The sequence below is a fragment of the Dipteris shenzhenensis genome, chromosome 26, assembly GCF_047967505.1.
Source record: "Dipteris shenzhenensis isolate YYH24624 ecotype China chromosome 26, Dip_SZ_1.0, whole genome shotgun sequence".
In the NCBI taxonomy this organism is placed as follows: Eukaryota; Viridiplantae; Streptophyta; class Polypodiopsida; order Gleicheniales; family Dipteridaceae; genus Dipteris; species Dipteris shenzhenensis.
The window spans coordinates 16,954,314-16,969,543 of NC_141621.1; the positions used below are offsets into that span (position 1 = coordinate 16,954,314).

The 15,230-nt window shown below is 41.9% G+C and overlaps 1 protein-coding gene across 1 annotated transcript; it reads right to left on the reverse strand.

The window, feature by feature from the left end:
- Positions 1 to 8,880: 8,880 nt before the first annotated feature.
- On the reverse strand, positions 8,881 to 13,215 carry LOC147884741 (pentatricopeptide repeat-containing protein At4g39530-like). The gene is made up of 2 exons (XM_087397854.1): positions 13,034 to 13,215; positions 8,881 to 12,936 (listed from the first exon to the last, which is right to left on the reverse strand). Exons 1-2 carry the CDS (start codon positions 13,112 to 13,114, stop codon positions 9,001 to 9,003), a joined length of 4,017 nt encoding a protein of 1,338 aa, XP_087253980.1. The 5' UTR covers positions 13,115 to 13,215; the 3' UTR covers positions 8,881 to 9,000.
- Positions 13,216 to 15,230: the final 2,015 nt, after the last annotated feature.

A 15,230-nucleotide genomic window follows, 5' to 3' on the forward strand; every position in this document is an offset into this window, starting at 1 on the left:
GGTCGACGCACTTTCTATCCGGACTCAAGACTACGCAGCTGCTCTTATGTGCTATGTCATGCACTTGGAACATGTAGACTTGTTAATCAAAATAGTGTGGTTTAAAACAATGATTTTTGGATTATATGGAAACATCATACACTCTCTTTTTTGGATAAGGACACCCAATTTTGTATTCAGTATGATAATATCCCCTCTTCTCAAGGACCTATTGTATCTATGATGCAGCTTTAGAATATAATAAACACTTCTCATTATGATGTGTATCAGTGCGTTTTGATTCCACTTTCTTCATTTGTTGTCTCTGTTAATATCAAAAATTATTTAAGCGTGTTCGAATATCGTGAATTGAGAATGTTGTTGGATGATTTCATGGATGTATTCCCTGCTCAAGTGCCGGAAGGTTTACCTCTAGAACAAGCAGTAGATCATCGCATAGATTTAGTGCCTGGGGCTCAACCTATTAGTATTCCACCTTATAGGATGAGCCAGCTTGAGGAGGAAGAGTTAGCTTCACAGCTACAAGATTATCTGAAGATGGGCTATATTCGCCCAAGTAAATGTGAAGATAGTGGGAGAGAGGGAAGGAGTCTTACTTGCGGCTTTCTCACATGAACAATTGGGGGAATACACACAAAGGTGGAGGCTGAAAACAGTTTTCCTCTTCTTAGTTGTGAAAGCCAAAAGAACTCTAATACAAAGAAAATAGAAGAACCCTATATGTGGGTCTCAAACCAAACTCAACTAACTAAGGTGGCATACTAACTGAGCCACAAACTAGAGTAGATAAGGATAGCTGTCATCCAGCTATTATTCGTGGGCGGTGTACCAACCGCATCTCCAGCTAACAAGTCGGTGACATAAATGCACAACAGTCACCCTGGCATATCGCGAGTGGAGCTCGATATCTCAACACTCCCCCTCGAGCTCAATCCCAATTCCTGCACACCAAGCAGGTCTCTGAACTTGCGCAGCTCTTCTATGCCCAATGCTTTCGTGAATATGTCAGCTACCTGATCCTCTGTGCTGACATAAACTAGATCAATAAGACCTAGTAAAAGCTTCATGCACCTCAATGTGCTTTGTTCTAGCATGAAAGACTGGGTTCTTTGCCAAGTGTATGCTGCTCATGTTGTCACAATAAATGACAACTGGCCCATCTGTAGACTGATGCATATCATAGAGTAGCTTATGCAACGAAGCCACCTCACATGCAGCTAGTGCTGCACCCCTGTACTCAGCCTCTGTGCTCGACAAGGCAACTGTAGGGTGTTTCTTGCTGCTCCAAGTGACTGCAGCACTCCCAAAAGAGAACACATATCCACTGGTAGATCGTCTATCAGAAATGCTACCAGCCCAATCAGCATCAGTGTATCCATGCAACTGTATCTGAACCCCAGCCTCATAAAATAGTCCATACTGCAATGTGGACTTCACATACCTGAGTATGCATCTAGCCGCATCCAAATGCGGTTTCCTTGGAGCCTGCATAAACTAGCCTGCATAAACTGACTTACCAACCCAACAGCATAGCTCAAATCTGGCCTGGTAATAGTCATGTAAATCAAACTTCCTACTATGCGTCTATACATAGTAGGGTCTTCCAGAAGCTCACCTGCATCTGCGCTCAGCTTCACATTCTGCTCCAAAGGAACTGAAATAGGCTTACAGCCTGTCATCCCATATTTGGACAGCATGTCCAGTCCATACTGCCTCTGCAAGAGCTGTATCCCACTTGGTGATCTAATCACCTCAATGCCCAAGAAATAACGCAGCTCTCCCAAATCCTTCATCTCAAACTTCTGCCTCAATAGCATTTTCACATGAAGGATATCTTCATCACTATCACCTGTGATGATCAAATCATCAACATAAATGACCAGCAGCATAATCCCTTTCTCTGTTTTTCTCACATAGAGTGAGAAATCTGCCTTGGAAATCTGAAAGCCAATAGTGACAAGATACTGTCCTATCTTGTCAGACCATGCTCTAGGTGCTTGCTTCAAGCCATACAAGGCTTTCTTCAACCTGCAAACAAACTCAGGATGAATAGCATGAACATAACCTATTGGCTGCTCCATAAAGACCTCTTCTTGCAAATCACCATGCAAGAAGGCATTCTTTACATCCATCTGATGTAAAGAGCATCCCTTTGATGCAGCCATAGCAATGGTTGCTCTTATGGTTGCCATCCTTGCAACCGGGCTGAAAGTTTCTTCATAATCAATGCCATATGTCTGTGCATACCCCTTGACAACTAATCTTGCCTTGTATCTATTCACAGAACCATCTGCATTGTGCTTGATCTTATAAACCCACTTACAGCCAATTGCATTCTTGTCTTTAGGCAAAGGCACCAATTCCCATGTAGCATTTGCATCCAAGGCATCCATTTCTTCATCCATGGCTTTCTCCCATTTTTCATTTCCCATGGCTTGCTCAAAAGAAGTGGGTTCTGGTTCCTGTATCACTTTGACCATATAGGCATAGTGAATGGCTGTAAATCCATCATATTTCAGCCTATCCATAGGATACGTAGACCTGCGCAAAATAGGCTCACTTCCAGGTGCTCTCAAAACATCCCTGGTCTTCCTTACTCCAAGTGTAACAACAGAAGGAATACCCAACTCATCATCAATGCTCTGTTCTGAGCCACTGGATTCACCATCCACACAAGAGTGACCTGCATTCACATCAAACATGGGCTGATCTACCTTCTCTTTTCCTTTTCGTGATACCTGCGTACCACTCTCTGCATTGCTTTGAGGGGATTCTCCTGATCTCAATCTGCCTGTCCATGGCGAAGTATGTGAACCACTGGTAGAGGACACTCCAGGTCCACTGATATTTTCTGATTGCTGCTGTGCATTCTGTGCAGCATTACCATTTTGTGCATCTACATCAATCATCACATTTACTAGTTTATACCAGCTGCTCATCTCATCAAAAACAACATCTCTGCTCACTGTGAACTTACGTGTAGAAGGGTTATAGCATCTATACCCTTTCTGCTGCAGAGAATAACCAATAAAGATGCACTTCTCAGCTTTTGGATCCAACTTGGACCTCAACTCATCTGGCACATGGACATAGGCAATGCAACCAAAAATCTTCAAATGAGAAATATCTGGTTTCCTACCAGTATACATCTCCTCTGGCGTCATGCCATGTATTGCTACAGTGGGAGTCCTGTTCATTATATAGACTGCTGTAGCAACTACTTCAGCCCAATAATAATCTGGTAGATCTTTTTCATTTAGCATAGCCCGAGATACCTCTCCAATATGCCTGTTTTTTCTTTCTGCAATTCCATTTTGCTGTGGGGTATGACTGCATGAATATTGCTGCTTTATACCATGCTCCTGCAAGAACCTTGCAAACTCATTTGAGAGGTACTCTCCCCCTCCGTCTGACCTTAGGCATTTTATTTGTAGGCCTGTTTCTTTTTCAACCATAGCTTTGAAAGCTTTGAAGTGCCCAAACACTTCACTTTTCTTTTTCATAAAATACACCCACAGTTTTCTGCTGAAGTCATCAATAAATGTGACAAAATAGTGATAGCCTCCAATAGATGCAGCTTTTGTAGTCCACACATCAGAGTGGATTAATTCCAATGGCTTTTTACTCTCTTGAACATGCCTAGGAAAAGGTTTTCTTACCTGTTTCCCAAATTGACAGGCTTCACAAACCTTGTGCATTTCTGCAACCTTGAATTTATGCAATCCTGCAACAATATTTTGGGCTTGCATTGATTTAATTCGCTGTATATTAACATAACCAATGCGTTTGTGCCAGATATCAATATCTGCAACTACACCGGTCCCATGTGCAAACATTGCTGCACTCAATTCAGGCGTGTCCGCATCCAACGTAAACATCCTGCCCTTCTTCTTTCCTTTTGCTATCAAGCGACCATTATTTTTCATATCCTCAACAAAGCATCCATGAGGATTAAATCTAACCTGCAAGCCCTGCTCAACCATCTGACCAACAGAAACCAGCTTCTTGGTGATGTTCGGGACATGAAATACATTAGACAAGTATTTCTTTTTCCCATCCTGCATAGACAAAGGAATTTTGCCAATCTGCACAATAGGATGTGCAGTATCATCACCAGTCTCCACAAATCCTGGTTTTTCCATTTTCCTTGCATCTTGCATCCATTCTGCATGACCTGTCATGTGGTTTGATGCACCTGAGTCAACATACCACACATCATTTCTTTCTTCTGCACTTGTCACAGAATTGGTCATATGCTGCATCATAATTAGATGCTCATTTCTGTCATCACCCTACCTACTAGAAGATGCATAATTGCCTTGCTTTTGAACCCTACTACATAGTAGGATAGGCATCTGATTTAACTATTGCGGCCATCACTACCACAGTCTTGCTCTGTACATGAAGAAGTTGCTTCTTGATTCCTTCCTCCCTCCTCCTAAGTCTATGGATGTTGTCCTTCATCTCCTCCACTTTTTACTCACTCTGTGCAATAGCTGCATCAAAATCCCTCACCATCTGTTGAACTTTCCTAAATTCCTAAAAAACTTCTTCATGGGGGGTTTCCAAGACTTCCACTCAAGTTTGGAAATCTCGCAAGGTGACAGACTGCTTTTCATAACTATCAAAAGCCACGGCAAGCTTGTGCAAACATCTATCGCGATCTTCTTGTAGGGTATTATAGGTTGCTCTTTGGACTTCCAACAGTGTTTCATAAAAACAACCCTCACTGTGGCTACAGCAAATTTCTCCACTGCAGTGACTGGAACTTGCTCCACTGTGATGGCTACTCTCTACATCCTTCTTGGCCTGGGGAGTTGCCTCATTGTCTTCTCCACCCTAGTTGCTCTCTACCCAATCCTTTCTGGCCTCGAAACTTTCTCGCAGTTCCTACATTATCTTTCTGGTTTCTGCATTCTCCCTTTTTAGCTCCTCCATCATTTGGTCTTTTTCAATGTTCAATGAGTTCTGCATGTTGTAGAGCCATTTGTAAAGACCTTCCTTTTTGGCTCTCTGATCTTCAAGGTCCTTTTGCATCTTTTCTAGCTCCTTGTCTACCATGTCCCCATCATTTCTCACTTCAAGGGTCATGACTCCATTTGGTTCATAGTTGACCGTCTGACAAAAATGGCAAGATTCTTACCTACTAGATCGACCATATCAGCTGCTGTTTAGTTGGCTCACGAGTTTGTGGAGCACTTGTTTAAGCTATATGGTTTGCCTTGTGACATAGTCAATGAATAACTTGACTCAATGTTTACAAGTAACTTTTGGACACTTGTTTTTGAGAAGTTGGAAACTAATCTAAGTGTGAGTTCTTCAGATCATGCACAATCTGATGGCAGTACAGAGAAGGTCAACCAATTGGTTGAACATATGCTTCGGGCATATGTTTCTAAGAGACAGTCTTCATGGGAAGATTATCAAGGTCCATATCCATTGCAGCGGAGGAGCCAGAATGGTCCATGTCCCCAACAAATATGGGGAAGGGCTTCATAGGTACAAAGTGATGTACAAAAAACCTAAATGCAATCCAGAAACAGAGGAAGGAGCAACGAGATGATCACGAGAGGCTTCGGAGGAGCTCAAGGAATCCGTGGTTGGGAGGAAATAAAGAGGAAGCCCTCTATGTCTGAGGTCCCGTCATATCTTCCTTCTCAGCTGGTGCGAAGATGATCACGAGAGGCTTCGGAGGAGCTCAAGGAATCCGTGGTTGGGAGGAAATAAAGAGGAAGCCCTCTATGTCTGAGGTCCCGTCATATCTTCCTTCTCGGTTGTGTCTGCTTTTGTCCATGCTTTTTTTGCTACTCTGCATTCCTGATCATACCAGTGGGTTTCGGGCATGCCTTTGCTCCTCTCGTTGCTTTTTGTAAAGCATTCATGAGCTGTTTTCTACAGTAACTCTATCATGCATTCACTCATTTCTTGGCATATGGAAGGTGTTTGACAACGTGCTATTTCTTCTTCTAGTTTTTGTTCATATATGTGTGCCTTTTTATAATCCAATATCAGCCTAGGTTGCGCAGGAATTTCCTATTTTTTTACTGTATGCTTTGTCCCTACGATGCCCATGGATATTGCTCTATGATTGGAATCAATAGACTCCTCTTCAATCATGAAGTCGAGAGAGCAAAGAGAGAGATTGAGAGAGGGGGGAGGTCCAGGGAGCAAAGAGAGAGAGTGTGAGATTGAGAGAGGGGGGAGGTTTAGAGAGCATAGAGAGAGAGAAAGAGAGATTGTGTGTGTGTGTGTGTGTGAGAGAGAGAGAGAGAGAGAGAGAGAATATAATAGAACATATATAATATAAGAGATATGTATTATAATATATTATATTATATTATAATATAGATTATAATATACAATATATATAGAATATATTTTATATTTTATATAATATAATATATTAATGTAATGTGTGTGTTATATGTATATATATATGTATCAAAGTCTGATCACTGAAAGTAGGACGGGGAAGAAATGATGTTTACAATGACGAGTGAAGCAGAGGAAGGGGCCCTCGGATCTTTTCCTTTGGAACCTTTCCTATTACCAAATGTTGGCCTGCACTAGAATGGAGACCTCAAATAGCTTCAAAGATTTAATATCTAGAAGGATTACTCGAGAGTCTGATACATTGTTTCTCTCGAATGCGATATATACAAGAGTGAAGAGTTTTGGTCAACTAGACAATGCATTTTCAAGCGAGCACAGATTAGCAAGAGTATGGGTACATAGATACTATAAAGGTTCTAAAGTGAGGGATCGATTTCATTTAAGCCTGCCATTCACTACTTGCAAGGTCTTTCACAAAGATTAGATAAGTGAAAATAGATATATTAGCGCTAGCCCAAAATGCCCACAAAGGCGACGTAGGCAGGGTTCTAAGGTAGCGGAGCTTGCACAATGGGAATTTCCAGAAGAGATTGCGATAGGTGGACAAGAACCATGGAAGAACCAAGAAAAAAAGATGGATGGATTGGGGATGAGAGGCAATTATGGTAATGAGGAAAGAAACATGTAAGAATCAAGAAAAAAAGATGGATTGGGGATGAGAGGCAATTATGGTAATGAAGAAATCTCTATATTCCTTATTTGTGAGGTTGGACTCCCAAGGCACCCCTCCTTCTCTTGTGAAGATAAATGGTGAGGGTTGGAAAAGAGGCAACAGATCCTCATGGGAAATGATGATTGCAGCAGCAGCAGCAACTGGTCACCTTTGTCTTTTAGTTAGCATGCTAAATCAAATTAAAGGTGAACCGAAAGCTGCCACAATCAATAGCTCCAGTTGACATGCCTCTAGGAGAACAATAATAGTAAGGGATGTGAGCAAAAATCTGCAGCAGAGGCGGATGCTCACTAAATCGAATTGAAGGTGAACTCAAAGTTGCTACAAGTGGTGAGACTCAAACCCACACCTCTAGCAAAGCATCGATTGTGAGGGGATGATATTCACAACGTGCAAGAAGTCGAGTAGCCTCAATACCACATGGATATGCAAGGGGATATTCTCACACTAATAAAATCATCATTCCTTAGATGAGGATGTTTGAAGGATAGCACTTCATTGCATAGATTGAAAACCATTCAATAGTTCTAGGGCATGTTCTTAGTTTTCTTCTATCTTACATATTTTCTTATTTTGAACCTGCCATGTGTCAGGGAAAAGGGAGCTCCATGTCCCAAGAAAAGAAGAGTATCGAGGATTTTAAGGGACAAAAAGAGTTTTTAAAATTCTTTCGGAGCACTATAGAAATTTGAAATTCTTAGAAAATATAATTAGGTACCTAAAGTTTCTAATACGAATACCATGAAGTTTATATGTGTGTTTGCGCTCACACACACACACATCTATATCTATGGGTGCAAATTTCTTAAAATTCCTCAAAGTTTGACATTTATAAATGAGACCTTAAATTTTATTAAAGGCAATCGTAGACAGGTCAGGTTACTTGTAGGCCTTAAAAACAGATGGTCGTCCTTATATATATAGGGGCATATTGAACAGACCAATGTAATGATATTAAGGATTGCAGGACGAGGTATGTTTCTGTGTTCCTTTTGTCTGTGTTTTAGGGTTCATCTTCGCACCAGCTGAGAATTGTTGCTCCTTCCTCTGTTTCTGGATTGCATTTAGGTTTTTTGTACATCACTTTGTACCTATGAAGCCCTTCCCCGTATTTGTTGGGGACATGGACCATTCTGGCTCCTCCTTCACTTTAGACAGTCTCCCAAATAATGTGGTCCATTCAAGATTATTAAAAGAATTGGACCAATTGCATATTAACTAGAATTGCCTTCTGATGTTAAAGTATATCCAATGTTTCATGTCAGCAGACTGAAACAATTACTGGGTATGGATGATCAACTAGTTTCTCCTCAAGAAATAGTAGAAGTTACAGATTTGACTTTTATTCCACATGAACCTAAGAGTATTCTTGAATTTCGTGAAAGATAGATTCACGAAATTCAAGAATACTCTTGAATGGACCACATTATTTGGGAGACTGTCTAAAGTGAAGGAGGAGCCAGAATGGTCCATGTCAGCAGACTGAAACAATTACTGGGTATGGATGATCAACTAGTTTCTCCTCAAGAAATAGTAGAAGTTACAGATTTGACTTTTATTCCACATGAACCTAAGAGTATTCTTGAATTTCGTGAAAGATAGATTCAGAGGTTTCAGGAGTGTTGGGGACGTGCCACTGTTAGTCTGCAGCAAGCCCCCGCCCCCCTCCCCCCCCCACCAAAAGGAGTGGCAGAAGGGTAGTTCCTCATGCCTCTTATATGAGACATGCACGTGAGTGGATGAGTACACATGTAAGTGGATGGGAGAACACACTAAAATGGTCAAAATGTACACTGTACTAGGATCCAGTCTAAAGTGACCTTATATACATGTGCTCAGTGGAGTTAGATCTCCAGAGACATTTTAGGCCCTCTATGGGACATATGCACACTGAAGTGCAGTTTATATGTTCCACCAATTAGCTCTTTAGCATTTTAGCTCCTTACCTGAACCCTGTCGTGCTCCCGTAGCATGTGAGTATTCACACATATGTTTGACGTCAGAACAAATGCTGAGGGAAGCTTTTCATCTAGTTTGACCACATTTTCAAAGGCATGCCTTCCAACCTCTATATTCTTCCATTTTTGACAAGCTCCCAATACAGATAACCATACAACAACATTTGGTTGGAATGGCATTTTCTCCAACATTGCCAATGCCTCATCCACACGACCTGCGCGACCAAGTAGATCAATAATGCAAATATAGTGCTCAATGGCTGGGTTAATGCCATACTGCACACTCATAGCCTGAAAATATTTCTGGCCCTCGTCTACAAGACCAGCATGACTGCATACAGTGAGAACACTGAGACATGTGACACCATCCGGTTTTATGCCTTCTTGCCTCATTCTCTCAAACATATGAAACACAGGTTCACTCTCTCCATGACGGGCATATCCTGCAATAAATGAACTCCATGTTACCACATCTCTTGTAGGCAATGTATCAAACAAACATTGGGCATCAAGCATGCTACCACATTTAGTATACATGTCAATGAGACTGTTTGCCACAATTGTGCCAGTCTCAAGTCCAAATCTACTAATTTGAGAGTGAACTTGCTTTCCAGTATGCAGGGCTGCTGTGCTGCCACATAATTTTAAAAGCGCACAGAAGGTCCAGCTGTCTGGTGACAAATCTAGCGCTTGCATTTGTGCGTAAAGTCCTAAAGCCTCCTCACTGGCTTCCTGCTCAGCATACCCCAAGATAATAGTGGCCCAGGTAACAACATTACGGTAGGGCAACTCGTCAAAGACACAGCGTGCATCCTTCATGCTCCCACAGTACGTGTACATATCCACCAAGGTGCTTCCCACGTATACATCTGACTCATATCTTCTCTGTACTATTTGGGAGTGTATGGCTCTACCTTTCTCTAGACATCCTAGTTTTTCAACTTTCCCGTCAACTAGCTTCCCCTCTTCCAGTGCTGCCAGGGTACTGCAAGCCTTCAAAGCACCCACAAAAGTTTGACAATCTGGTGTGATGCCTTCCTGTCGCATCAGTGCATACAATTCCAAAGCCAGAGCACCCTCTCCCTGTTTTCCATACCCCATGATCATGGCAGTCCAGGAAACCACATCACAATGAGGCAATTCATCAAAGATGTATTCTGCATCCTCCATGCTCCCACAGTTCATGTACAAATCCACCAGGCAGTTTTGCACAAATGCATTCACCTCAAAACCAGCTTTTACTGCCTGAGAATGGATGGCTCTACCTTCCTCCAGAAATCCTAGTTTCACAAATTTCCCATCAGCTTTCCCCTCTGCCACGGGTGCAAGGCTGCTGCAAGCCTTCAATGCACCAACGAAGGTTCGATGATCTGGTGTAACACCTTCTTGTTTCATCTGTGTCCACAATTCCAAGGCCAGGGCACCCTCTTCCCAAGTGCTATAACCCAGGATCATAGCTGTCCAAGAAGTTACATCACGATAAGGCAATTCATCAAACACACACCGTGCATCCTCCAAGTTTCCACAGTTCATATACATATCCACCAAGGTAGTTCCCACAAATACATCTGGCTCAAAGGCACTCTTCACCACTTGCGAGTGAATAGTCCTACCCTTTTCCAGGCATCCAAAGTTTAGAGATGTCCCATCAACTTGCTTCCCCCCTTCCACTGCTTCCATGCTACTGCAAGCCTTCAATGCACCAAGAAAGGTTCGATGATCTGGAGTAAAGCCTTCGTGTTGCATCTGTGCATACAATTCCAAAGCCAATGCGCCCGCTTCCTGCTTACTATATCCCAGGATCATGGCGTTAAAGGAAACCAGATTACGGTAAGGCAATTCATCAAAGATGTGTCGGGCATCCTTCATGCTTCCACATTTTGCGTACATATCCACCAAGGCGTTTCCCACAAATCCATTTGACTCAAAGTCAGTTTTCAGTAGTTGAGAGTGGATGGCTCTACCTTTCTCCAGGCCTCCTGTTTTCGCAAATTTCCAATTGGCATGCTTCCTGTCATCCACTGCTGCCAGGCTACTACAAGCTTTCAATGCACCAATAAACGTTCGATTATCTGGATTGACACCTTCCTGTCGCATACATGAATACAATTCCAAAGCCAGTGCACCCTCTTCGTGCTTGCTAAAATGCAGGATCATGGCATTCCAGGAAACAACATCAGGGTGAGGCGATCCGTCAAACACATTCCATGCATCTTCCATGCTCCCACATTTTGTGTACATATCCACCAAGGTGTTTCCAACGTATATGTTTGACTCGAAAGCATTCTTTACTACTTGAGAATGAATGGCTCTACCTTTCTCTAGGCATCCAATTCTCACAGATTTGTTATCACCTCCCTTTTCCCCTTCCACTTCTGCCAGACTACTGCAAGCCTTCAAGATGCCAATAAAGGTTCGATGATCTGGTTTGACACTTTCCTGCTGCATATGGGCAAAGAAATCCAAGGCCAGCCCACTCTCTTCCTGCTTGCTATAACCCAGAATCATGGAATTCCAGGAAACCAAATCACGATTTGGGAAAAGATCAAAGGCACACCGTGCATCCTCCATGCTTCCACATTTGCCATACATATCCACCAGCATGTTTCCTATGAACACGTTTAACTCAAAGCCGCATTTTACAACTTGGGAGTGGATGGCCCTACCTCTCTTCAGGCATTGTCTTTCTACAAATTTTCTATCCATTTGCTTCCCCTCTTCTGATGTTGCCAGACTACTGCAGGCCTTCAATGCACCGACAAAAGCTCGATGATCTGGTTTGATACTTTCGTCTTGCATCCGCACATACAATTCCAAAGCCACCACACAGTCTTCCTTTTCAACATAACCCAAGATCATGGCAGTCCAACAAAACACATCACGATCAGATAACTCGTCAAAGATGTAACGTGCATCACCCATGCTCCCACACTTTGCATACATATCCACCAATGCAGTTGCCACAAATACATCTGAATCAAAGGCATTCCTCACTACTTGGGAGTGGATGGCCCTACTGTTCTCCAGGCACTCTATTTTCACGAATTCCCCATCGACAAGCTTCCCCTCTTCTAGTGCTGCCAGGCTACTGTAAGCCTTCAATGCACCAACAAAAGTTCGAGCACCTGGTTGGACACCTTCGTGTTGCATCCGTGCATACAATTCCAAAGCCAGGGCACCCTCGTCCTGATTGCTATGCCCCAGGATCATGGCGTTCCAGCAAATCACATTACGGTAAGGCAAATTGTCAAAGACAGACCATGCATCCTCCAAGGTCCCACATTTTGTGTACATATCTACCAATGTGGTTCCCACAAAGACATCTGACTCAAATCCGTACTTTAGCACTTGGTAGTGAACGATCCTACCCTTCTGCAGGGATCCTAATTTCATGAATTTCCCATCAACTTGCAGGCCCCCTTCTAGTGCTGCCAGACAACTGCAAGCCTTCAATGTGCCGACAAAAGTTCTAGCACTCACTTGTACACCTTCCTGGTGCATCCGTAAATACAGCTCTAAAGCAAGTGTACACTCTTCCTGCTGGGCATACCCAAGGATCATTATGTTCCATGACACCACATCACGCTTTGGCATGTTCTCAAACACATGGCGGGCATCTGCCATGCTTCCACGTTTTACGCATGCATGCATCAAATTGTTGATTCTAAACAGTGAACGCTCATTTAAACGTTTTGCTGTGAGAGTCCCCTTAATGCCATTCACCTGAGAGTGGATTACATTATCATCTCTAGCTGCATCAAAGAAACCATTGCGACTCTGGAACTTGTCGAGAGCAACCGTTCTGGATGCCTTCTTTGAACCTGCCTCTTTAGCCAATTCTGGAGTCCCCCACCTGTCTATCGAAAGGGCCTTCTTGGAGACTTTATGACTAATACCTGGATCGAGATTGTCCTGAAAGTTTAACCATTATAAATATGCTTGACAAGCGCGATCAAATGTTTTCTAGACCACTCAAATGATTTCTACAATCCTCGCATTGACCACTTACTTTGTTGCTTCCGTTATCCCGCCATTGGTTGGGATCCTTGACATACTCCTCCCATACATGTACCGTACTTACGTGATCCATGGACGAAGCCGATGTACTTAGAGGAGCAAATGGGCAAGTGAGCGTCTTGGATGTAAGGCTCGTGAGGCGGAGAAGGAATGGAATCCTGCAAACAATTGAGCTTGGCGTGTGCCCAGCAAGGTGTATTGTCAATCCATAGCCAACCCATGTCATGGATCTTAAATGGTGGAGAAAAGCTCCTAAAAGGGATAAGATTGATCTCGAATTCAAAGCAATTCTTGATATTCCTTTGTGCAATGTACATATATGCACATTGCATGCTTTATGTAGAATCATCAAAAAATTGGTCTTTTTATATATTGAATTTTCTTGGAAGTTTTGACCAAAAAAGCATAGGAAAAAAGCAATTGCTACATTAAAAAAAGTATTATCAGACATGGGTCTCCATGGAGGAGATGTTCATATCATAAGAGACATCAAGAAGTCCTCAAATGGAAAGATCAAGCCGTCAATTGGTGGAGTCAAAGCAAGAAGATTTTTATCAGAACCACAAATAGAAGGGAAGCTTGGTAGACGATCAAGATATGTTTCTAGAGTGAGATATGGCCTTTGGAAGCATGTGCATAATGCTGTTAAAGATGATATGGCAAATGGTGTTGCTCAAAATGTTAAAGTAGATGTATGGAAATACTTAGACAAGATTTTCCAATTTTGTGATAAAAATACACAGATCAAGAGCAATCATCGTGCGTTAGAAGAGGAGCTTAAAACTTTTGGAAAATCAATGAAACAAGCCTGGACAAGCTACAACATAACACATGCATGGTAAGTTGAACCAATTTGTTTTGTATGCATAGTTTGCACTTTCAAACATGGTCTATAAAATAGTGACTTAATATTTTCTATGATTGCAGCATATTCCATATAACCACCTTTCATATTTTGTTAAAAAGCATGGATGCCCTACAATATGGTCCACACAAGGAATGGAAGAGTCTCATTACATAGCAAGAAATGCTTTTTTTCGACATACACATCGTTTTGGAAGAGCACATAAGACAAATAGTCTTAAAGAAGTATTTCAGTGGATTTTTAGAGGTATATTTCAAAGGTTGCAAATCCAAAAAAAAGATTCATGATCAAAAGTTAAACTTGCCATTAATATGGCACATCGAAGACCAATTCCAGGCAATCGCCATAGAGGTCAAGGTGCTTCGAGTGCAAATAGATGAGAAGGAGGTAGAAGATGTGCGCATGAACCAAGATCTCCAAGCTCAAGAGAAGGCAGTGAGGGATGTGACCTCCAACCTCCACCAAAGCCAAACACAGGTGACAACAACAATACAAACAATGGCAATCCTACAGACCTACTATAACTCCTTGACCTCCGCACATGCTCAGCAGACAAAGGTCATGGCACAAGCTTGACTCACTCTAATTCATAAAGAAGAAGAGTTCCAGGATTGCAAAGACAAGCTTGAAGACATGAAACAATATCTGCCAGTACATGTCTTCTGCATTGACGAGCTTACAAGGGAATGCAAAATCTTAAAGGACCAACTTGCTATCGCTAAAGAGGCCAGCACTTCACAAGCACAAGTCTTGGACCAATGGTCCAATACCACTGAAGACATTCCTCAATAGGCGAAGGTCACCTTGCAAACGAGAAAGCTTAAGGAGGCATATACATCCATCTACCACAAATACAAATAAAAAATGGATGAGATGCACTCCCAAAAGATAATCATCTCCAAGGTTGAACTCCAATTTCTAGTGTACAACAATGAGGCAATGGAAGATAACACTAATGAAGCCCCACTGCAATGCACAACGGTGGTGTACTAAGAGCTTGTGGCTGCTCTACAAGTGGAAGATCACTAGGGATGTTTTTATCTAAGGTATAGAAATATAGTATTATAATATATTGGCAAAATTTTTCATAAATTATTTTTAAAAGTTTCAAAGAATTAGCGAATTATATCTTTTGTTATAATTTTTGTTTCAAAATTTGGCTAAATATTCTAGGGCATTTAAAAAACTTTCAATTTTCACAAATATACTAAAAACTAGTTATATTGAAAACTCTGTCTTTTCCGTTTTACATAATTTCAAAATACATGAAATAGCTAGCATTTAGGATATTGTAGAGTATACAAAACATAAAATTGTTTAAGAA